Source organism: Lutra lutra, chromosome 3 (assembly GCF_902655055.1).
Source record: "Lutra lutra chromosome 3, mLutLut1.2, whole genome shotgun sequence".
NCBI classification, from domain to species: domain Eukaryota; kingdom Metazoa; phylum Chordata; class Mammalia; order Carnivora; family Mustelidae; genus Lutra; species Lutra lutra.
The window spans coordinates 16,274,854-16,300,631 of NC_062280.1; the positions used below are offsets into that span (position 1 = coordinate 16,274,854).

Genomic DNA, 25,778 nt, shown 5'->3' on the forward strand with positions numbered 1-25,778 from the left:
CTATTTAACTTTTCACATCTGTAGGCCTTGTCTTCCCTGCTCTCTACCTATAAGCCACCCCGCCCCCGCCCCGGGTCAAGGGTTGGAAAACAGTCTTATATTTTGTGGTGCTGAAATGTGCTTTGTTGTCCCATCTTTTGGGTGTTCACCCCTCCTGTTTTCAGTCCTGGTTTAGTGGCAGGTGAATATCGCTAGAGGGAAGGTATGTGACTCAAGTTTAGATATGCAAGTCCTCACCAGAAAAAGGCTTATTGACATGACTGTCTTTAAGGCTGTGTAGACCTGGAGCACGGGGAGTGGCCATCTTTGCCTCCTCCAGGGAGATCCTGACTGAGAATTGGAGCAACACTGAGGAACACAGAGCCAATAGATAGAGAAAGACGGCCCCTGAGGACACTGAGTTTCTAGATTCAATCTTGCCTCAGAGGAGTGTTCTTTGGATCTTCTGATTTTATGAGGAAAAGACTGAGGAAATAGATTCTGTCTTTAGTTTATTTAAATTGGTTTATATTGCATTTGCTCCTAAATTATACTCTCTAATATATATTTTTTCAAATCAGCTTGGTATAGGTGATCCTCTTTGAGGCCACTGAGCTTACAGAAGGCCCTGTACATAGAAGAGAACAATACATATTTATTGCATGTATGAGTGAGTAAAAAAATTTTAAAACTCTCAAAATTCATGAGCCCATTAATTTGATCTTCTGCACATTATCATACCATCCTAGGCAACTCAAGTTCAACTTAAAAAATGTCTTGATAAAGGAACAAATTATTTTTAAGAAATTTATTTACGTATTTGAGAGAGAGAGAAAGAGGCAGAGGGGGAGGGAGAGAGAATCTTAAGCAAACTCTGTGCACCCGGGTAGCCTTACACGGGGCTGAATCCCTGGACCCTGAGATCATGACCTGAGCAGAAACCAAGAGTCAGATCCTTAATGGACTACATCACCCAGGCACCTCAGGAACAAATTCTCTTGTAGAGAAACACATGATGTAGCCCCGAGGATCTTGTCGGATGAACTAGATTGCTAGAAAAAGGGTTTGGGGAGAGCAGAGATTAAGCATGGGAAAAATTGAGTTTCTCTTAGCTTAACTAAATTCATGGTCAGCTCAGTTCCTTAACCTCCTTTGGCACCATTCTGCATGCACAAAATGGGAAACATTTATTTATCTTGCAGGGTTGTTGTTAGGCTCAAAGGAACTCATTGATATGTGAGCTAAGAATGACACAAATATTTTTTGTTAAAATTTTTTTTTCAGATACACCTACTTCAACTGGTGGACACGCACCTGACAAATCACGAGCCTAAAGGTGTTTAAAATGGTTTTTCTAGTCAAATGCACAACAGAAGGCACATTTTCAAAAGGATATATGTAAACATATGCTATCATTTCTGGGTCTGGGATGGGGAAATACTCGGTTTGCTCTTCTGTAAAAGGAAGGATTCCACTGCCACGTTAGCCCCAAGTACCCCTTAGTGTTGCCATCTCAGGACTCCAGCAGATAGAATGGGTGCTCCGCTTAAGACAAGGGTCCCGGCAGGCCCTTGGGCCATCCCTGAAGCTCAGTACCTGCGAGCCTCCCCTCCCTGGGGGGGGTTGGTGGGCGTGGCGACAAGCACCTGCTCCCGGGCTTTCCTAGAATCTTGCTCCAACCCCACGTTGTAACGGTGTAGCTCAGCAGTCTCCCAGCTCTTCCCTCAGGGGTGCTTTATGAGATCCGGTTTCAGTTCCCTGGTGGGCAGCTCCAGGTCCCGTTACAACTCCCCAGAGCTCAGCGCGTGTGCGGGAGGGACAGAGCCAGGGAGAGATCGAGGGAGGGGACCAGGCTCCCGGGCTCTAGTTACCCGCGCGGCACGGCCCCCGCCCCGTGCCGCCGAGTGCGCAGCGAGGCCGGGGAGCGTCGCGGCCCCTTTAAGAGCCGGGCCCAGGCCGGCCCGGGGGCCGCGGGAGCCCAGAGCGCCGCGCGCCGCCGTGGAGTTGGGATCCGGCGCAAAAGTTTCCTCCCAACTCCGGCCCCGCGCGCCGCCGCCGCCGCCGCCGCCGCCGCCCACTCCAGCCCGGGGCCTGGGGCCGGCCCGGCCTGGACGCCGCCGCCGCCACCGCCGCCAGGGCAGGGCAGGGCCAGGGCCAGGGCCAGGGCCACAGCCCGGCCGCCAGTTTCACTTTGGCGCGCTGGGAGCAGCCGCCTCGTCCGGGCCGAGCAGGAGCCGGAGCCCGAGCAGGAGGAGTAGGAAGAACCCGGCGGCGGCGTTGTCGCCGCGCCCCCGGCCACCAGCTACCTGGAAGGCAGCCCAGCCCGTTGCCGCTCCCTCCCCCGATTGCCGCCCGCCGCGGGGCCGCCTGCCCCAGGCGGAGGGGCGCCGCCGCGAGCCCCGGGCCCTGAGGGGACGCCCGGAGAGAGGCGCTCGGGGGCTCGGACCCGCCGGCGTCGGGCGTACCCCGACATTAGGGGCTGTGGCCGTGGGGCCGGGCACCTGTTCGGCCGGGCGCGGCGCGGGCACCGGGGGCTAGGATGAAAGTGACCGTGTGCTTCGGCAGGACAGGCATCGTGGTGCCGTGCAAGGAGGGCCAGCTGCGCGTCCGGGAGCTCACGCAGCAGGCGCTGCAGCGCTACCTGAAGACCCGGGAGAAGGTGAGCGCTGGGGCGGGGCGGGCTCCCGGCGAGCGCACCGAGGCCAGGCACCTGTCAGAGGCCCCAGGACCCGGTGGCGACGCCCAAGGGGCGCAGAGCGCCCAGGAGACTTTATTGGGCGCTACCTGTTCTCGCAACTTTGGTTTGTTTGCTCATATAAGTGACCTGGATGTCTCTGGGGGTTTGTGGGCCTTGCTTCTCAGAGGGTGATAGGAGGAAACGCAGCGTGGGAGTCAGTTGGGGACTCCTTACAAATGCAGGATCTGGTGCCCTAATCCAAGCCCCCTGCCTCTGAGTCTGGTTTTAAACAAGGTCCCAGGTGAGTGGAATGACCATTGGAGTTTGAGAAGCACTGCCTTCCAAGGTGTTTGAGAGAACACTTCTTAAGGGAGTATTGGAAGGTATTGCTTACTTCAGGTGTGAGTTTTGACTAGGGCTAGGGCCCGCCCCACTTCTGTTCCTTGGACTTAAAAAGTTGATTGGTGTGAGTAACACACACTCGGAAGTTAGCACTGATGGGGCCTCCGGGATTGAAGTCTTGTGAGCTTTCTCCATCAGTGACTGGGAACTTAGGTGGAAGGATGCTGTTTGCTTCAACTAACCCGTCTACATGTGGAGTGTCTTTAACGCCGCATTTTCTCTGTTTACTTGTGTGTGTGCCTGGCCCGACTAGTGAGTAGATTATTCCCAGCTCTGTCCCTGAAATCAGAAACAAGTAAAAGTTAAGTGACTGTTATTTTTAAGTGGGCAGTGCATCTTCAGAAGGCCTAGCTAGACACTAGAATTCATGGTGGGTGTTTGGGTAACATACTGGGACTCTGTGTCTTCTTTGATGGGATCTTTAAATAAAGGCATTGGAGAGCGCCTTTTTCTTTTTCTTTTTTGAATCTTCATATGGAACAGCATACCTCAAATCCTCATCAAAAAGGACAAGCATAAACTCTTGTGCTAGAGGTCAGTGGCTCATTTAATATTTGTTCTCTTGCTGTGAGAACTGTAGAAATGGCCTTTAAAACTGTATCTACCCCAGTTTTTCCCCAATGTTACAATAGCGTATATGCTGGTTTGTTGTTGTTTTTAGGATTTTTATTTATTTGAGAGAGAGTGAGAGAGCACTGTGCTGGTGCTCAAATGCAGGGGCAGGGGGGAGAGGGGCAGTAGGAGAGGTAGAAACAGGCTACCTGCAGAGCAAGGAGCCCCTATGAGCTGATCAAGGAGCCCTGTGAGGAGCTTGATCTCAGGATCATGACCCCATGATCATGACCCCACGAAGGCTGATGCCCAGTGGACTGAGCCACCCAGTCACCCCATGTATATTGCTTTGTATTCTGTAATTCGGTTAAAAACTGAGATTTGCACAAGTGACCAATTTCCTTGGAACTGTATTTCCCTAACTTTTGAAAGTAAGCTTAGCAGTAACATTATTCTAGGCAGATTATTAAAATAAACATCATTGAAGGATTATTTTAATGAAATGATAAAGTTATTTTTTACTAACTCATTATTAAAAATAATTTATGCTCTAACCTCTTGTATATATAGACGCTTAGTATGTGGAGCTGTCCAAGTAACGGAAGTACGCTACATACTTATGAATAACATGCAGGGGACTAGATGAAATTTAGTGCATTGTAATTTGATCTTAAAAGGTGTTAAAAAGCTATTGATATTCTGTACTGAAAGCATAATTTATAATATCACAGAACCTATAATGTAATTGTATTGATCAGTTTACTGTTATTACCAGATATTACATTTTTCTGTGTTTACATTTATATATTAGCGAATGTGACATTTAAAGGTCACCTGTAGTTTATAAATTCTCCTTCTCTTCTTTGGCTTTTAAAATCTCAATTTAATAAGTGGCAAGTGATATTTTCTCTTTCCCAAATCTCTCTCTCCCAGAGTTTCATTTTGAATAGTATTGTAATCATAACAAGGCTTAACTGTTATTAAATGGTATTCCTAATAGAACTAAAATGTCAAGAAATAATCTGTCAAATTCCATGCTTTCATCCATTGAATTTGGAAAATAATAGGAAAACCCAGAAATGTCAAAATTCAGTTTGAAAGGCAACTTGTCATAAATTCACTTTCTTTAAATCCGTGACACAGATTTAAAAGTCTTGCTTCCCTGGACAGCAAGGTTTTTAGTCCTGCCCTCAGACATAAAAACTTAACAGTAAAGTGAATTGTGCTGACTCTATGCAGGCGCTGTTGTAGGAACTTTACTACGCAAGTTAAATGACCTCATAAGGCAGGTACTCGTATTTTCTTTTTGCAGATGGGGAGAAGAAAAAGACAGAGATATGAGTGATACGTGGTAGAATTGAACCCAGGAACTGAGTCCTTACTCATAGGGTCCTTACTCATAGTTGCTAATGCACAGCCCGATAGGTTATTATGCATGGGAGTTTATCCATCTTACTTATTTTTTACAGTTTGTTTTAAAAAGACCTTCCATTTACAAACTGCTATAATAACCTATCAACCTAAAGATGGCAATTTTGTTTCTTGCAGAGAGTTGTGACATGTACAAGTCCCTCTTGATTATATCTTATACAGTATAGGTCTACATGTAATGGGGAGAAGTCTAGATTCTGAGCCTAATATTGCAGGATTTGCGAACCAAGTATGAAAAACATTCCTTAGTTTGATTACTAGTGGAAAAATGGGCCAAATCTCTTAGATATTCAGGTAGAGAGTGCTATAAAGAAACAAATTTGGTGGGAAAAACGAATGTAAATTAAGCCCATTTCTTTTTGGGTCTTGAATTATTTAGATGGGAGAAAGGCAGATTTCAAAATTGAGGATAGAGTTGAGGGGTGTCTAGTTTGGCGGATAAGTGAAGCCCAAGGAAGCCTTTCTGGATTTTGTGGACAGCAGGGGAGGTATCCACCCTCTGCTGAGAAGAAACAAAGAAAACTGGTATTTGGGGAATGTGGGGAACCAGCTGAATCAGCGCATCAGATAAGGCCGGAAGTAGGTAAGATGCTGAAGACACTGAGGGAACTTTTGGGAAGGCTTTAATTATGTTCTGAAATGGACTTTGAGTTTCCTGCTTTCTCCCCTTCCCCCACAGTTCAATGAACTTTACCAGGAAGGTGGAATTGACTAAGGGGCAAGAATTATGGGGTTGCTTGCCTTTGGATCCTGGTAGTTTATCAAGTGTCCCAAGCTCTAAATCCAATTTACTTAAGTAGTTAGTGGAGAGGAGATTGTCTTCTTAAGTAGTCAAGGTGGGGATCATTGGGTAACTAGTTAAATTTATCATCAAAATTAGGTGTCACAGTTGAATGGTAATTGAGGCATATCCTGCAGGGGCTCTCAACCCTGGCCGATCATTAGTTACCTCTAATTTATCATTTAACATTTTAAATAATACAAATGCCTACTTCCCTTTCTCCAGGATTCTAATTCATTGGGTTTGGAGTGGAGCCTGGGCATCGGTGTTTTAAAAGGTGATTTTAATGCCCAGCAGGGCTGAGAACTACTAATCAACTATCTAAATCATTTGGTATCACTGAACTCATTTGATCTTAAACTCTTTTGATGTCAGGTACTGTATTTTAGACTCTCCAGACCAACCTGTCGTTAGTAATCGTCCCTCTTACCATGAATGCATTCTCACAGCAGGTGTTCAAATAATTTATTAAATTGAACATTTATATATATATATTTCATACACACACATACACAAACACACACGCACTAGATGAGGTCAAAGTGAATAAGGGAAAGGCTGGTTTAGTAATGAGAATGTATAGTGTGTGGAGTGTAAATGAATGAGATAATATGAATATTGGGTTCATGGGATAGTGGGTATGCTGGAATTTTAAGCAGATTTGTGGATTTGACCGTATGAGAATACTTTTTTTTTTTTGAAGAAACATTTGATAGACTTGCCTAAATGAATGAATCTCTTCTGTGTTCAGATATTTTGAATAATTTGTTTTTCCATTGAGACCAGCTTCCCAAATCTGAGCAAGATAAGAGTAATAATTCCATTTTCTGATAAACTGTGAGGTCAGCATCTAAAAATTTATGTAGTAACAAGAATCTGGCATGCTATTGTATGGGCCTAACCTGGAGAAATGGGCTGGAAATCCTAAATTCTTGAAGGCTTCAGTTTTTGATGAAGGCTTCAAGATTTTTAAGGTTCCTATGTACATAAACTACATAAATCCAGACTGGATTTCCAAAATGCTTTTCAATTTATTGGACATGGACTTACTTGAGTGCTTCATTTTCTGTTTAGTCCTCTCCTAGTGTGTGGACTACATGCTCTCCCCAGTACGTGGGTAAGACAGACTCACCACCAGCAGGGTACCTGCTGCGAGCTTGGTTTTGGTTCTCCTACTTGACTTGGATAGAAGAGCCTCCGGGTTTGCAAACACAGGGCTAGTGGTGCCTGCCATGACCCATAGATATGTTTATTTATTTGAGAGAGAGACAGAGGTAGCGAGAGAGAGCTCATGAGTGGGGAGGAGAGGGGGAGAAGCAGGCTCCCCAGTGAGCAGGGAGCCCAATGTGGGGCTCCATCCCAGGACCCTGGGATCATGACCTGAGTCGAAGGCATGGTCTTAACTGACTGAGCCACCCAGGTGTCCGGCCCCTCAGTATCACATTTTGACTTAGTTGCCGTGTCTAAATATTTTGAGACTCATGCAAAGGTCCAGAGTTCTGCCTTCTTTGGGGGAGAAACAGAGCAGAATTTCTGGCAGTACTGGGCTTTACTTTCCCACCTCCCAACCATCAGTTGGAGATGAGACGCCCCTCTTGTCTTTGGAAGGCGTCATTCTGCTCTCCACTGGATTATTCCCTCACCAACAGTGTGTTACCACCTCAGACTTAACTTTTTACTCTGTCATTATTTCCTTATTTATGGCCCATCGTTGTTCTTTGGCTTGCTCTCGGTGTTTGGGTTTGTGGCCCCTGGATCTTCTCTTCCCCATTATGCCTCTTTGTCTTCCTTCCTATACCTCTCTCTGTCCCCCACATTTCTCTTTCCCCTCCCCACACCTCCCTCTTGCCTCCCTCCCCATGCCCCTTTCTCTCTGTGTCTCCCCCCCCCAACCCCCCAGCCCTCCCCCACCCCCATCCTGGGACCTATACATAGGATTTGCTGACCGGGGTTGGGGCTGCAGTTCAGTTCCTCTGAGCTAAGTTAATTGCCTCTTGTGCAACTGGGAGCGACAGCCCCGATTGTAGTTTGGAGAATGTGCTCAAATGGCTTTGTTAACCAAGTATTTGTCCTCATTGCCACACCATTCTGCGTCCTAGATCCTCTTGGAGGAAGTTGGGCGAATGATCATGTCAGATTTTTATGAGACTGTTTTCTGAAGAGTTTGGTCACGAAAATCATCTGAGGTGTCTATTAATAATGCAGGGCTTTGTGTCTCTCTTAGAAAATGTAAAGCTCTATAGTCCGGTAGAACTATAGTGATCATGGAAGTATTCTAGGTCAGTGTTTTCCAGTAAGATGGCCCGTGGCCACTCATGACTTTTAAATACTTGAAATGTGGCTAGTACGTCTGAGGAATTGCATTTTAAGTTTAAATTTAAATGGTCACAAATGACTTAACCTAAATGGACGATTCAAGTCTAAGTCTCCTCTGATGATGCTTTTGGGAACCACTGGTGTAAAGCTTTGATCCCAGACAGCCCTTAACCTGACACTCTTACAGATGTGGTTGTCCTGTTGAGAACTCTGCCAGTCGGAAAGGGATCTTCAAGTACCTTTTGGTGTCCACAGGTGGAAGAGAGAGCCTTTAAAATCTTGAATCCTTCATCTGGGTATGAGGAAAATCCAGCCTAATTGTAAAGCAAGTTGAGGTCTGCTTCAGTTTGCGCCTTTGGTGTGACAGCCCGGGGATGCACCACTTCTCTTTCTGGTGTTGGTGGATGGCGGGCCAACGAGGAGTATGAAGAAAACTCTGGATATTTTTAGTGAGATTTAAGATGCTTTACAATGCAGAAAGAGCTCATGCAGCAGTATGGGCCCCCAAATCATCTCTGTCTCTCCACCCGAGATCTCTCCTCTGAGCTCTGACCTCTGCTCATAGCAGTTTTTTTGATCCCTTTACTTGGATGCCAGGTAGGTATCTGACCCTTAGCTCACCTCAAGCTGAACTCCTGATCCTCTCCTCCAAATCCACTCTTCCCACGGTCTTCCCGTCTCATTTAATGACAGTGCCATCCTTCTGGTTGTTAGGTCAGAAACGCTTGTGACAATCTCTGACTGCTCTTTTCCTTGGGATTGCCCTTGCAGTCCGTCTGCAACTCAGAGGGACCCTCCTCTCACAATACGTGCAGAATCGAATTCTTCTTTCCGGCTTTTCTGTTAGCGTGCTGGGGTTCATGGTATTTTTTTTTTTAAGATTTTATTTATTTATTTATTTGAGAGATCGAGAGCGAGCGAGCGAGAGAAGCGCGAGCAGGAGGAGGGACAGAGAGAATCTCACACAGAACAATGGGGGGCTTGATCTCAGAACCCTGGGAGTATGGCCTGAGCCGAAATTAAGAGTCAGTCTCTTAGCTACCGGAGTTACCCACGTGCCTCAGGGCTCATGGTATTTTTGTTTTTGTTTTTGTTTTTTCCCCCAATGGTTTTTAGTCCCTCTGTTTCTACCCCACACCCCTACTGTAAGTCTTTTCTCAACACAAAAGCTAGAGTAACATTTAAAATTCTAGTCAGGTCATGTCATTCTTCTACTCAAGATCCTCCGTTGGCTCCCGTGTCTTTCAGATGGCCTGTCAGGTGCTGTATGATGTGGGTATCTGTGCAAAACAAGGTTTGTGTAGCAGGCCCAGGACCCCTCCCTTTAGGCTTGCTTGCAAGACTGGCTCTTGACTGGCACCTGGGAACTCAGACTTGTGGGGCGTTCCCACCACTCTCTGAAAAGAATGGCTTATGCAAATAGGGTGGTTTATACTGAACACTGGCTCTTTTTCTGAGGTCTGGAATTTTTGTGCCTGCTAGGCAGAGGGTCCCTGTGTGGCCAGCCCCCAGGGAAAACTGGGGATGCTGAGTCTGCTGATCCTCACTGGTAGAAAACACATCACAGGTGATGTCAAACCTTGTGTCTGGGCTGTGGGGGGTGGCATGGGGTGGGGGGTGGCGGGTGAGTTGGGCTGGGGGGCTGTCTACTGGATGTGGATCCTTGGAAGCTCGTGCCTCATTTCCTGCAAACTCTACCCTTGAGTCTTTTCCCTTTCTTAATTTTTGCTTTGTGTCCTTTTACTGTGATACATCATAGCTGTGAGAATGACCATATGCTGAGTCCCATGAGTTGTTCTGGTGAATCATTAAACCTGGGTGGAGTTGGGGACCCCAGCATACCATCTCTTACCTTTCACACCTCCTCTTCCACCCCCGTCCTACTCTCCCCCAGCCTCGTGGTCTTGTGGCTGTTATCCCAACAAAGCCAGACAGGCTCCCACTTCATATGCTGTTTTCTCTGCCTGGAATAGTCCTGGACCTCCAGTTATGCACCTGTCTGCTTTCCTCGTCTTTTCCATCTTAAGTTGGTTCCTGTCTTCTTGAAACCTTTCCGACCACACTGTTTATAATTACAACCCCTCCAGCCATCCTCTGCATTGTTCTTTCCTGCCTTTTCTCCCCAGGAATCACCCCTTGCTACCACACAGCGGTTCTAACTGTGTTTATCATCCGTCTCTCCCCACTAGAATGTTGGCAACAAAGGTAGAGGTCATTGTCAGTCCTGTTCATTGTCGACGCCCCAGCTCCTGTGAGTGCCTGGTACCTAGTGGGCTGGGCATAAACTCTTCTTGAGTTAAACCATTTACCATGTGTCCACTACCATCTGTTGTGGTTATGTCTTGCTCCATTATAAACTACCCTACTATCTAGTAGCTTAAAATAACTCTAGATCCACGAAGAAGGCTCAGTGTCATGTTTTCTAGGTCCGGGGTGTTCCAGATTGCGTAAAGTCTGGTGCGTCGGCTGGCGTGGCTTGAATAGCTGGGGGCTGATTGCCCTGGGGCCTCCGTCTGGAGCCTTGCTGTCAGCTGGGTGCCTGGGTTCTTTCCCCTCAGTCTTAGATCTCATCCTCTGCTGGGGCCTCTTCCCATGGCCTCCAGGGCAGGGTTGCTTGACTTCTCAAAAGGCAGCTCAGGGCTCCAAAGAGTACAAAGCTGGAAGCTTCCAGGCATGCTTAAGGCTTAGATCTGCCACCGGCATGATGTTCTCTGTATGTTCTATTATTTATTTATTTATTTTTGTAAGGTTGACTTATTTATTTGAGAGAGAGAGAGCGAGCGAGAGGGAGAATGAGGAGGGCCAGAAGGAGAGGGAGAGACAGTCTCAAGCAGACTCCACGCTGAACGCAGAGGGCTCAATCTCCGAGCTCTGAGATTGTGACCAGAGCCAAAACCAAGAGTCAGATGCTTAAACGACTACACCCCCAGGCCCCGCTGCCACGTTCTGTTATTTAAAGCAAGTAGCCGTAGAGCCCAGGGTGAAGGGAGAGATTTGTACAAGGAGCTGAATAACAGTAGATAGCATTCGGGAGGGGCTGCCTAATGGAACAGGTCACAGCCTTGGTGATCCGAACAGGCAGATTAATCAGTTGCTGTCTCTGGTTTTGATGAGTTTTGCAGCCCCCTGGGGTAGGAGGCCCAGATGTAAATAAGACACTTTTACTCTAGGAGTAGGTATCCTGAGCTACAGGAGGGACCAAGAATGCTCCTTGAAACAGGAGACCCTGATGCTGTTTTGAATGATGATGGGGGAATTTGTAAGGTGGAAAAGTGAGATGGGGCATCGCAGGTGGAGGGAACAAAGTGAGTGGGCATCGGCTGGTTGAGGGAGTTGTGAAAGGTCAGGGCCCAGGAAGGAGCGGTGGCGCACAGGGTCACTCGGACCACATAGTGACTGCCCTTGGGTGATACCCTAAGGGATTTTCATGGCTTCCTAATGTGGCTATTGGTTTTATTACAGATATATTCATGTTTCACTCAACGTGCATGTCTAAAAGTATTTGCATGGGTTTAAGAAATGGAGAGGGGGCACCTGGGTGGTTCAGTGGGTTAAGCCTCTGCCTTCAGCTCAGGTCATGGTCTCAGGGTCCTGGGATCGAGCCCCACATCGGGCTCTCTGCTCAGCAGGGAGCCTGCCTCCCCCTTCCCCTCTGCCTGCCTCTCTGCCTACTTGTGATGCCTCTCTCTCTGTCAAATAAATTAAAAAAAAAAAAAAAAAAGAAATGGAGAGGATTTTGGAAAGCTAGATTAAAAAAATAGATACTTCTGTAAAGCCTCATCCAACCCAGTTGGTTACTGTGGTTCTCATACCTTTCCCAGATAAACTGCTTTCAACAAGATCATGAAGATGTGGTAGTTTGTTACTTTTCATCCTTATTTTTTTAAGGTTTTTATTTGTTTTTTTTTTTAATTTTTAAAAAAGATTTTATTTATTTATTTGAGAGAGAGCACAAGCAAGAGGAGGGGGAGAAGGAGAAGCAGACTCCCACCCCCCACCCCCGCTGAGCAGGGAGTCCAGTGCAGGGGTCAATCCCAGGACCTCGGAATCACGACCTGAGCTGAAGACAGACGCTTAACTGACTCAGCCACCCAGGCTGCCACTTGAAGACTTTTATTCTTTAAAGTTTTCTTAATAGTCTCTCCATCCAATATGAGGCTTGAACTCACAACCCTGACATCGAGTTGCATGTTCCACCGACTGAGCCAGCCAAGTGTCCCTCATCCCTAATTCTGATGATCTTTTAGAGCTCTGTCCGTCCACAAACTTTCCAGGATTTTTTTTTTTTTAAGATTTTATTTATTTATTTGACAGAGAGAAATCACAAGTAAGCAGAGAGGCAGGCAGAGAGAGAGGAGGAAGCAGGCTCCCTGCTGAGCAGAAAGCCCGATGTGGGGCTCGAACCCAGGACCTGGGATCATGACCTGAGCCGAAGGCAGCGTCTTAACCCACTGAGCCACCCAGGCGCCCCCTTTCCAGGATTTTTAAACCTACGTCTCTTCCCAGCCTGCAGGTGCTCCCTACAGGATTTTCATGCCCGCTAGTGCATCAGGCTCTGGCTTTGCTCTCAATGGGCCTCCTCTATTCTGTGGTGTCAGCTACCCCTAAATACCCATCTCTGCCCCTGAGCTTCCTTAGACCCCAAATCCACCAGCCTCCGGACTTTCCCACCCAGTGTCCCACACACAGTTGAGGCCCAGCCTGCTCTCTGTAAATCTGCTAGACGCCATCATTCACCCCAATGTCTGATCCGGAAACCTGGGCATACTCCGTTCCTTGGTGATCTTTCCTCTCTTAGAGCCCACCCTCTGTCTAGTTATTTCAAAGGTTTATTCGGTTCCAAGTGTATCTCCTACATCTGCTTCTACCCCAAAGCCATGCCATTGCTCATCTCTGCGGTGGGGGACTGCAGCAGACTCTTAGCCCCTGCCCCTGTTAGCTCTGGACTCTTCCACAGTGTTTTCCACCGACAACCTTGCAGCCACCAGTCTGGTAGTGGGTGAACTGCTGCTGCTGGGAATGTTTGAACAGTTCCCTGTGGAGTTTACGTGGAAAGGCAAATTTTGCTTACCTATCCCTTGATGCCCTCCCCATTCCTACCTGCCCTTTCCTGTTGCTTCACACTTTCCCCAACCCGGGTGAATCCTGCATCCTTCAGGACGAGTCTCCAGCTTCCTCTTCCCTAGGAATCTCCTCCCTCCCTGCCCCACCTCACCGTCCTTGGGCCTCGTTGTTGTGTTCTCCAAGCTCCCCGTGCTGGTGCTTTTCTTTTGGAAAACGCATCTTAGATTTTACTGTTCGGTGGTTGGAGTTTGCTAACTTGACAGACAACACCCAGATGACAGTGGCTTATCACAGCAGAGGGTTCCCTTTCTGGGTGGGAGGTAGGGGCTCTCACACACAAGGTCCGCTTCCCGCTGTGTGCTTTGGCCTTGGCGTTTTCTGTAGAGCTGCACTCTGCTGACTGATTAATCAAGAGAACATGCGGGAGGCCACAGGACATTTGTGGCCTGGCCTGAAAAGTGGCAGATCTGACTTCTTCCTAGCATTTCCCTGCTAAGACCAGCCGTGTGCCCCATCTAGGTGCAGTGGGGTTAGGAAAATAGTCCACTTGGGTAAAGGAGAGCCACTGGCCAGGCTCTGCCTTTTATTACAAGTATTTGGTCTCCCCACTACACTGTGAACTATTCAAAAACAAGGAATTAAAAAAACATTTTTTCCAGTCCGTGTTTTTTAGCGTATACCTGACACCCAGTCCGCATACCATAAATCCTTGTGCAATTATGTTAAATTTACTTTGCTTCCGTTCGTAAAAATGAGACTGACTTTGTATTCAACACAAAGTTTTGCAAGTTTGAAATCTTTAGATGTGGTGTTTTTTAAGTCTAAATGCAACTTTTCTCTTGATTGTCTTCAAATACCTCATCAAATCCACATTTACTGTCGGCGGTAGTTCAGTGGCCCATTATATCTGCCGTAATGATTGTCTTAAATAACAGCTTCGGAATCTGACAGGTTGACTCTCTTCTCAGATTTTTGAGACTGTGAGTGTTCTGTGGTTCTGGATTTTCAATGAAGGAATATCTTCTTTTTCCTTCCTGAGGATTTGTGTAGTACTATCTCTTCTATTTGAACAATGTTTGATTTTCAGTGTCTTACTCATTAATTTCATGTTGTCTTTTTTTTAAAAAAGATTTTATTTATTTATTTGACAGAGATCACAAGTAGTCAGAGAAGCAGGCAGAGGGAGAAGGGGAGGCAGGCTCCCCACTGAGCAGAGAGCCCGATGTGGGGCTCGATCCCAGGACCTTGAGATCATGACCTGAGCCGAAGGCAGAGGCTTTAACCCACTGAGCCACCCTCGCGCCCCCAGATTTCTAGACTTTAATATTAAAGCCTCTTTTGGGCCAGAATTTGTTTTGACACATAACTGATACTTTAACTTTCCAACTGAATGGCACTGGATTTTTTTTGTCATTTCTCTTTAAGAGGCTTTTTTAAAAAATTATTTTATTTTTAAGATTTTATTTATTTATTTGACAGACAGAGATCACAAGCAGGCAGAGAGAGAGGGGGAAGCAGGCTCCCTGCTGAGCAGAGAGCCTGATATGGGGATCATGATCCCAGGATCATGACCCGAGCGAAGGCAGAAGCTTAACCCACTGAGCCACCCAGGCACCCCTCCTATTGATTTTTAACAAATGAATCTGGATTATCTTAATTCAGATGGATTCCTTATCTGTGTTGAGGGGCTCTGTCTGAGGGACTGCCAAATGAGGTCTGCCTCCTGGCTCTGGGCTGGGCCATTCTTTTGATTGCTTGGACTCGAGTGCTTTTTGGATTGCAATGAGGTGGAATTTCAAGATACCAAAGACAGTCTGATTAAGAAGGGTTCACTCTCAATTTAGTCCCTATCAGATGCAATGCCAAGAGTCATCCAGATAAATGCTCCCCATACTCCTCCTGTCTTCTGCCTCAAGTGAGGTTATTAAACTTGCCTGGGGAGTCCTGGGCCCTGGAGGAATGGTGGCGTGGTGGGAGGGCAGGGGGTCCACGTGGTCATGGAGACGGATAACAGGGGAGATGTCTGCAGCTCTTGGCTAAGCCCCTGTCAGCAAGACCAGAGAACCCTATGAACAGGGGAAATGATCAAACCCATTTTATTGCTTTGTTTGAGGCAGAAATGAAGGATTTCTTTCTTTTTTTATTTTTATTTTTTTTAGATTTTATTTGTTTGTTTGACAGAGAGCGAGAAAGAGAGTACAAGCACAGGGAATAACAGAGGGAGAGGAAGAGGGAGAAGCAGGCTCTCCACTGAGCAAGGAGCCCGATGTGCTGCTTGATCCCAGGACCCTGGGATCATGACCCGAGCCAAAGGCAGATGCTTAACTGACTGAACCACCGAGGTGCCCCGAAATTAGGGATTTATGGGGAATGCTGGTACTTGACTTCTGATGCCTTTTTAGGGAGATTTAGGATAAGTGTTTTTTTTTTAAATCTTTTAATTTGTTTTTTAAAATTGAAGCCTAGTTGACACCCAGTATTACCTGAGTCTCAGGTGTGCAGCATAGCGATTGGACAGATCTGTTTGTTCTGCTGTCCTCACCACAAGAGTAGCGACCCTCTGTCGCCCCACAATGCTATCACAGTACCATTGGTGATATGCCCGGTGCTGTACCTTTCATCCCCACGAGACTAAGTTTTGCTGGTATTTTATAAAGACAGGAAGCCTAGAAAGTGTGACAGGGGATATACAGATATAATTTATGCTCCTTCCTCTCTGTAGAGAGGTGGCCTGTTTTGGGGAAGGGATGCAGAGATCGTGGGGTTCCTGACTGAAGAATGATGGGAAATAACTACAGTCCCTTAACCCCATGTTCACAGAAAACATATGTTGTCTCTTCAGGGAGGCCTTAGGTCTCTGATCAGTGGCTGCTTAGCTTGGTTGTCTATAATCTCAACGTCGCTTCAGTCTCTTGAGAGATGATTTAGACAATGATTTTGGCTCAGGCATTGTGTTTTGTGCTGGGGTTATAGAATAAAATAAGGCATAGTCCCTGCCTCCATCAAGCTTATAGAATAAAAGGGCAGAGAGAACTACGTAGACTGAGCACAGTGTGGTGCAGGGCCCTGGAGAGGTGGGTGGGGAGAGTGGCCGAGCTTGGCTTTGCCAGGAGCAGGAAGAGATGGGTAGTCATGTAGCCTTCACTTGGGGAGCGCTAGCTGCGCAGGGTTTCGAAGGATGAATGGACATTTGCCAAAGCAGTAAGGGTGGGGAGAGGCCTTAGAGGGAGGGGGTGAGAGGGACATGGGAGGTGTGGGGGAGAAAGAGGGAAGTATGAGTATGGGGGGGTTGGTGGGGAGGGAGAGAGGAGAAGCCAGCCTGTGCCTGAAAGTAAAGTGTTGGTGTTGTCGTGGTTGTTGTTTTTCTGGTGGGGGACAGTATTATGGAACGGTTTCCAAGAGTGACAGTGGGAGGGAATGGTGGGGAATGAGGGCCGTGAGAAGAAGGCAGGGTCAAAGCCAGGAGGCTTCTGTTAACAATGAGCTAGAGAGCTGGGGAATCAAGGAAGCATTCTGGGTGGGGTGGCGATAGTGTCTGATCTGCCTTTTTGTATGGCTTGCCCTGGAGGATGAAGACAGGCGGCTGAGACTAGAGGTGGGGAAACTGGTCCAGGTCCCTGCTGTGGAACGGAGGATGGACATGTTGAAGCAGAAGAGGGAATGGACTTTGAGATTTGGGGGGACATAGGGATCAGACTTGGGAGTGGATTCTGTGTGAAGGAAGTATGGGTGGAAATGGGTAGAGGGAGCAGTCTGAATTTTGTGTTTCATTGAATACCCTGTTCTAGGCATTGAAGCCTGGGGGTACAGGGACCAGTAAGACAGGGTCTGTGCCCTCAGGAGCCCCATAGATAGGGGTAGGAGAGGTGGGAGACCAAGGACAGATGAAAGGTTGCTGCGGAGTATTGAGGGCCTGGCTGGGGTAAGTCATGTGTCCATGAAGATGCCAGTCTTTTGCATCACTTGCTTGTCATTAGATTAGAGCCTTGATTCAAGAGTGGGATTTGAAGGCAGCTATGGAAAAAATGTGGCCTCCAGAAATGAAGCAGTGAGTGTAGGTTGAGGAATATATAAACTATATTGATGGCTTTTGGACTTCTGTGGTAGATTCACGGGGGCTAGAGGCCCTCTGACTGCCCCTCCAGACCCATGCTTGTCCCTTCTACAGTCTTCTTTGCGACCTAGCGGGCTGAGCAGCGTAGACTGTCTGGCTCTGGGGCTTCTAGTTGTCCTCAGCTGTGGGGGAGGACCCAGAAGGAGAAGGGAGGGTGCACAGCTCCCCACTTGCCAGGTCACTGTGGGTTGGCTACCTCTCTTCCCTGAGGGAGAAACCTCTTGTCATTGCCCTCCTCCTCCGTTCTCCTCTCTCCACTGGACATCCTCTCCTTTCCCTGTCTCGGGTTCTGGATGATGGCAAGGGCTCACTGCTTGGTGCAAACCTTTATGAATAGTTTATTAAACACCTAAGTGCCTAATTTGTGTGAATCATCTCTTTCCTGCCAGGATTTGGATTAACAAATACAGTAATAATAGGTTTTCCTTCATGATCCAGTATTCATAACACATATATACAATTGAAATGTAAGTTTCCTGGGGATACTTATCCTTACTATAAATGATGCCTCTACTTTTTAAATTTTGTTACTTTACTTTTTAAAAGTAGTTAGGACATACTAATTTGATTTTACTACCCACTAATAAGTTAGGGCCCAGAGTTAGAACACCACTGGGGCTACCTGATATTTAGGGAACCTAGGATTTGTCATCAGGTCAGGTGACTCTAGATATCCTTATAGCTCTAAAATCATGTTGTTTTTGGATTGAAACAAAGTGTGAGGCTGAAGGCAAATTCCCATGTTCAGAATGCATTACAAGGGTTTAAGTTACAATCTGTGGATTATAATGTCAAATTCCCTACGTAGATAAAATTTGGATCTTGAGGCTTGAGAATGGCCAGCAGGTGAGCTAAGAGTCGTCCGGGCCTGCAAGTCCACATGGCTGGATAAAATCTAGAAGAAATCTCAAGAATTGTGTCTGTCATCCCATACTTCTTTTGTCAAGACATAGTAATAGTATTGGTAACGTTATATATTAGTTTCTGGATTGCTTCCTTTTGTAGCAAAGAATTGAGGAAGTGCAAGATGGCAAGATAATACTCGTCTCTGTGTTTAGATACACATTTGTAGAAATTCAGTGGGCTCGAGTTTTGACAGCAGTGTTAGAGACATTTTCCCAGAACCTTAAAAAAAAAAACAAAAAACAAAAAAACTAGCCCCCCCCCAAAAAGCCTGTACAGAAATTTCTAGTAAAAAGAAATTATTTATATAATTATATAACATATATTACATATATATCATATAAGATACATAACATATTATACATAATATATAATATAAGCATATAATATATATAACATATATGATATATAAGTTATATATATAAATATACAATTTTGTGGTTGCTGCAACCAGATTTGCCTTTTATATTTTTCCCTTTCTGTACAGTTTTTGTCTGTGGGTGAAAAGGACTCCTGGGGAGTGTGAGGAGGGGTCATGCAGAGCCCCTCACTCTGTTGCTGTACTGGTTTTACAGGGCCGCCATGACAGAGTTCTGTGACCTGGATGGCTTCACATGACAGATCTTTATTTTCCACATTCCAAAGGCTAGGCAGGATCATGCTCCTTTCAGAGCATCTGAACAGGGAGACTTCCTTACCTCTTCCAGCTTCTGGTGGCCCCCGATATTCCTTACTTTATGGCAGAGTAACTCTAATCTCTGCGTCCATCTTTTCGTGGTCTTTGTCTCTGTGTCTCTCTGTCTCTGTGTGTCTTCCCCTCTTGTGAGGACACCCGTCATATCTGATTAGGGCCCACCTTCGTGACCTCTCTTGATGTGATTACACCTGTAGAGACTCTCTTGCTAAGCAAGATCACACTCACAAGTATGAACGGTTAGGACCTCAGCACATCTTTTTGGGGGACACAGTTCAGTTTGTAACAGTTGCTACTCTGTTTAAAGCAGTTTTTTCATCTTTTACACCAAGAGACTTTGGGGGAATTCCATTGATTTCTGATTGCCTTCCCTCTAGTATTACTCTTTATTCCTTACATTTTTGTTCCAAAATGGTCCACAGGTAACTTGCTGGCTATTTTATTGAAAAACAAAGGTCTCACGGTCTGCTATCACCCACTACTACTATAGTAGTAGCATTCAGAAGGGAAAGAGCTCCCAGTGGGTTGGGATGGCCCAATGTGAGAAATAGGTAGGGTTTAGATAACTGCAGGAAAGGAGGGCAAGTGTGTCCTATGGCAGAGATGAGGGAAATAGAACATTGCAGTAGTTCTCGAACTTCTTCATCCCAACACCCCTTCTTTTTTTTTAAAGATTTTATTTATTTATTTGACAGACAGATCACAAGTAGGCAGAGAAGCAGGCAGAGAGAGAGAGGAGGAGGAAGCAGGTTCCCTGCTTAGCAGAGAGCCCGACGCGGGGCTCGATCCCAGGACCCTGGGATCATGACCTGAGCCGAAGGCAGAGGCTTTAACCCATTGAGCCACCCAGGCGCCCCCCAACACCCCTTTTCACTTACATATTAGAGGACCTGGAAAACCTTTTTAGGTAGATTATACCTATTTTAGACCATATTAGAAATTAAAGCTGAGAAAACAAAAAGCATATCTAATTGATTTAAAATAACAAAGAGACCAAAACAAGTTAAGATCACTTATTGCTATGAAAAAATATTTTTCAAAACAAAAGCAAAATTTAGTGAGAAAGGGGCACTGCATAACATTTGTTTCACACCTCTTTGATATTTGCTTATCAATAGTTTCTCAAATCTGCTTTCTCATCCAGTCTGTTGCAATGGGTTGTTTCGGTTGAAATATATGAAGAAAATCCTGCCTTGCAGAGATACGTAGTTGGAAGAGGGAGGAGTTTTTTTTTTTTTTTTTTTAAAGATTTTTATTTATTTATTTGACAGAGACAGACACAGCGAGAGAGAGAGAGGGAATACGAATGGGGAGTGGGAGAGGGAGAAGCAGGCTTCCCGCTGAGCAGGGAGCCTGATGCAGGACTCAATCCCAGGACCCTGGGATCATGACCGGAGCCGAAGGCAGATGCTCAATGACTGAGCCACCCAGGTGCCCCAAAGGAGGAGCAGTTCACTAGCTTTTTCAGATAGTTGAAGATAATGCTTTCTGCATGCTACCTGCAAATTCAACACGTGGTTTGTTTTTATACTTCTTTCTTTCTTACAAATTTATTATATCACAGTGTCTGTGGGTTAGAAACTTGGACACAGCTTAGCCCGTCTCTCTTCTTAGGATCTTACCAGCTGTAATCAAAGTGTCAGCTAGGATGCATTCTCAGGAGTCTTGACTAGAAAGAACCTGCTTCTGGGCTCACTCAGATTTTTGATAGAATTCCTTCCTTGCAGCTGTAGGGCTAAGGGCCCTGGCTCTTACTGACTGCAAGCTGGTAGCCAGTGCCTGCAGTCCGTCCTCCTCTCCCAGAGGTCACTTGCAGTTCCTTATCATATGTCATTTTCCAGCTGGACTTATTATTTCATCAAAAAAGGCAAGCAGGATCTCTAAAGCACATTGGCCAGGAGGACGAATCTATAACATAATGTAATAATGGGATTATGATCCTATACATCAGAATTGTGGGATTCATGATTATAAACATCTTAGTAAGTGATGGTTTTCTTAAAGGTTAGTTGCAGTGTAGGAGTCTGAAATTATACCCATGAAATTTTCATAGTGTCACATTGGTTGTGTTGTACTTGGAATAGATCTGTTATCCATGCATGATCTGTTAACATCCTATATTGTGGTTCACTGAGTTATGCCAGTCTTTCAAATGTTGACATGTTTCATTATACAGCTTCAAAAACCATGTACGTTGATATTACCGTCAAATCATCTGAAAAGTGTAGGTATCAGGAAACTATTTAGCTCATAGTGCTGGTTACAAGTTTTCTGGAATTTTAATTTCTGCTTTATTATTGGCAACATATAACTGTCATTTATTTTGTATTAAGTGCCTTGGCTCCCATCGTTCCTTTTTGAGATATACCCACTGAAAGCTCAAGGATAAATAACCATAGTTTATCAGTCTTTTTTTTTTTTTTCTTTTTAAAACAAAATCGGTGTTTTATTTTTTTATATATATTTTTTTAATTTAAATTTTTTAATTTTTTTTCAGCATAACAGTATTCATTATTTTTGCACCACACCCAGTGCTCCATGCAATCCATGCCCTCTACAATACCCACCACCTGGTGCCCCCAACCTCCCACCCCCCACCCCTTCAAAATTCTCAGATCGTTTTTCAGAGTCCATAGTCTCTCATGGTTCACCTCCCCTTCCAATTTCCCTCAACTCCCTTCTCCTCTCCATCTCCCCTTGTCCTCCATGCTATTTGTTATGCTCCACAAATAAGTGAAACCATATGATAATTGACTCTCTCTGCTTGACTTATTTCACTCAGCATAATCTCTTCCAGTCCCCTCCATGTTGCTACAAAACTTGGGGATTCATCCTTTCTTTCCTTTTTTTTTTTTTACAGCTTTATAAACATATATTTTTATCCCCAGGGGTACAGGTCTGCGAATCGCCAGGTTTACACACTTCACAACACTCACCATAGCACATACCGTCCCCAATATCCATAACCCCACCCCCTCTCCCAACCCCCTCCCCCCATCAACCCTCAGTTTGTTTTGTGAGATTAAGAGTCACTTATGGTTTGTCTCCCTCCCAATCCCATCTTGTTTCATTTACTCTTCTCCTACCCCCTCGACCCCCCATGTTGCATCTCCTCTCCCTCATATCAGGGAGATCATATGATAGTTGTCTTTCTCCGATTGACTTATTTCGCTAAGCATGATACCCTCTAGTTCCATCCACGTCGTTGCAAATGGCAAGATTTCATTTCTTTTGATGGCTGCATAGTATTCCATTGTGTATATATACCACATCTTCTTTATCCATTCGTCTGTAGATGGACATCTAGGTTCTTTCCATAGTTTGGCTATTGTAGACATTGCTGCTATAAACATTCGGGTGCACGTGCCCCTTCGGATCACTACGTTTGTATCTTTAGGGTAAATACCCAGCAGTGCAATTGCTGGGTCATAGGGTAGTTCTATTTTCAACATTTTGAGGAACCTCCATGCTGTTTTCCAGAGTGGTTGCACCAGCTTGCATTCCCACCAACAGTGTAGGAGGGTTCCCCTTTCTCCGCATCCTCGCCAGCATCTGTCATTTCCTGACTTGTTAATTTTAGCCATTCTGACTGGTGTGAGGTGATATCTCATGGTGGTTTTGATTTGTATTTCCCTGATGCCGAGTGATATGGAGCACTTTTTCATGTGTCTGTTGGCCATCTGGATGTCTTCTTTGCAGAAATGTCTGTTCATGTCCTCTGCCCATTTCTTGATTGGATTATTTGTTCTTTGGGTGTTGAGTTTGCTAAGTTCTTTATAGATTTTGGACACTAGCCCTTTATCTGATATGTCATTTGCAAATATCTTCTCCCATTCTGTCAGTTGTCTTTTGGTTTTTTTAACTGTTTCCTTTGCTGTGCAAAAGCTTTTGATCTTGATAAAATCCCAAAAGTTCATTTTTGCCCTTGCTTCCCTTGCCTTTGGTGATGTTCCTAGGAAGATGTTGCTGCGGCTGACGTCGAAGAGGTTGCTGCCTGTGTTCTCCTTGAGGATTGTGATGGATTCCTTTCTCACATTGAGATCCTTCATCCATTTTGAGTCTATTTTCGTGTGTGGTGTAAGGAAATGATCCAATTTCATTTTTCTGCATGTGGCTGTCCAATTTTCCCAACACCATTTATTGAAGAGGCTGTCTTTGTTCCATTGGACATTCTTTCCTGCTTTGTCGAAGATGAGTTGACCATAGAGTTGAGGGTCCATTTCTGGGCTCTCTATTCTGTTCCATTGATCTATGTGTCTGTTTTTGTGCCAGTACCATGCTGTCTTGATGATGACAGCTTTGTAATAGAGCTTGAAGTCCGGAATTGTGATGCCACCAACTTTGGCTTTCTTTTTCAATATTCCTTTGGCTATTCGAGGTCTTTTCTGGTTCCATATAAATTTTAGGATTATTTGTTCCATTTCTTTGAAAAAAATGGATGGTACTTTGATAGGAATTGCATTAAATGTGTAGATTGCTTTAGGTAGCATACACATTTTCACAATATTTATTCTTCCAATCCAGGAGCATGGAACATTTTTCCATTTCTTTGTGTCTTCCTCAATTTCTTTCATGGGTACTTTATAGTTTTCTGAGTATAGATTCTTAGTCTCTTTGGTTAGGTTTATTCCTAGGTATCTTATAGTTTTGGGTGCAATTGTAAATGGGATGGACTCCTTAATTTCTCTTTCTTCTGTCTTGTTGTTGGTGTAGAGAAATGCAACTGATTTCTGTGCATTGATTTTATATCCTGACACTTTACTGAATTCCTGTACAAGTTCTAGCAGTTTTGGAGTGGAGTCTTTTGGGTTTTCCACATAGAGTATCATATCATCTGCAAAGAGTGATAGTTTGACTTCTTCTTTGCCGATTTGGATGCCTTTAATTTCCTTTTGTTGTCTGATAGCTGAGGCTAGGACTTCTAGTACTATGTTGAATAGCAGTGGTGATAACGGACATCCCTGCCGTGTTCCTGACCTTAGCGGAAAAGCTTTCAGTTTTTCTCCATTGAGAATGATATTTGCGGTGGGTTTTTCATAGATGGCTTTGATAATATTGAGGTATGTGCCGTCTATCCCTACACTTTGAAGAGTTTTGATCAGGAAGGGATGCTGTACTTTGTCAAATGCTTTTTCAGCATCTATGGAGAGTATCATATGGTTCTTGTTCTTTCTTTTATTAATGTGTTGTATCACATTGATTGATTTGCGGATGTTGAACCAGCCTTGCAGCCCTGGAATAAATCCCACTTGGTCGTGGTGAATAATCCTTTTAACGTACTGTTGAATCCTATTGGCTAGTATTTGGCGAGAATTTTTGCATCTGTGTTCATCAAGGATATTGGTCTGTAGTTCTCTTTTTTGTTGGGATCCTTGTCTGGTTTTGGGATCAAGGTGATGCTGGCCTCATAAAATGAGTTTGGAAGTTTTCCTTCTATTGCTATTTTTTGGAACAGTTTCAGGAGAATAGGAATTAGTTCTTCTTTAAATGTTTGGTAGAATTCCCCCGGGAAGCCGTCTGGCCCTGGGCTTTTGTTTGTTTGGAGATTTTGATGACTGTTTCAATCTCCTTACTGGTTATGGGTCTGTTCAGGCTTTCTATTTCTTCCTGGTTCAGTTGTGGTAGTTTATATGTCTCTAGGAATGCATCCATTTCTTCCAGATTGTCAAATTTTTTGGCGTAGAGTTGCTCATAGTATGTTCTTATAATTGTCTGTATTTCTTTGGTGTTCGTTGTGATCTCTCCTCTTTCATTCATGATTTTATTTATTTGGGTCCTCTCTCTTTTCTTTTTGATAAGTCTGGCCAGGGGTTTATCAATCTTATTAATTCTTTCAAAGAACCAGCTCCTAGTTTCGTTGATTTGTTCTATTGTTTTTTTGGTTTCTATTTCATTGATTTCTGCTCTGATCTTTATGATTTCTCTTCTCCTGCTGGGTTTAGGGTTTCTTTCTTGTTCTTTCTCCAGCTCCTTTAGGTGTAGGGTTAGGTTGTGTACCTGAGACCTTTCTTGTTTCTTGAGAAAGGCTTGTACCGCTATATATTTTCCTCTCAGGACTGCCTTTGTTGTGTCCCACAGATTCTGAACTGTTGTGTTTTCATTATCATTTGTTTCCATAATTTTTTTCAATTCTTCTTTGATTTCCTGGTTGACCCATTCATTCTTTAGAAGGATGCTGTTTAGTCTCCATGTATTTGGGTTCTTTCCAAATTTCCTCTTGTGATTGAGTTCTAGCTTTAGAGCATTGTGGTCTGAAAATATGCAGGGAATGATCCCAATCTTTTGATACCGGTTGAGACTTGATTTAGGACCAATAATGTGATCTATTCTGGAGAACGTTCCATGTGCACTAGAGAAGAATGTGTATTCTGTTGCTTTGGGATGAAATGTTCTGAATATATCTGTGATGTCCATCTGGTCCAGTGTGTCATTTAAGGCCTTGATTTCCTTGTTGATCTTTTGCTTGGATGATCTGTCCATTTCAGTGAGGGGAGTGTTAAAATTATTGTATTCTTGTATTCTTGTCGATGTGTTTCTTTGATTTTGTTATTAATTGGTTTATATAGTTGGCTGCTCCCACGTTAGGGGCATAGATATTTAAAATTGTTAGATCTTCTTGTTGGACAGTTCCTTTGAGTATGATATAGTGTCCTTCCTCATCTCTTATTATAATCTTTGGCTTAAAATCTAATTGATCTGATTTAAGGATTGCCACTCCTGCTTTCTTCTGATGTCCATTAGCATGGTAAATTCTTTTCCACCCCCTCACTTTAAACCTGGAGGTGTCTTCGGGTGTAAGATGAGTTTCTTGTAGGCAACATATAGATGGTTTTTGTTTTTTTATCCATTCTGATACCCTGTGTCT

General features: G+C 44.8%; 1 protein-coding gene across 4 annotated transcripts in view; it reads left to right on the plus strand.

Moving 5' to 3' along the window:
- The first annotated feature begins 2,375 nt into the window (after positions 1-2,375).
- Positions 2,376-25,778, plus strand: part of PARD3B (par-3 family cell polarity regulator beta) — a 1,059,813-nt gene continuing 1,036,410 nt past the window's right edge. For all 4 annotated transcript variants that reach the window (XM_047720837.1, XM_047720838.1, XM_047720840.1 and 1 more), the window contains exon 1: positions 2,376-2,638. In XM_047720837.1, the coding sequence (XP_047576793.1) occupies positions 2,519-2,638 (120 nt within the window). In that variant the 5' untranslated portion in view covers positions 2,376-2,518. The remainder of the gene's footprint in view (positions 2,639-25,778) is intronic.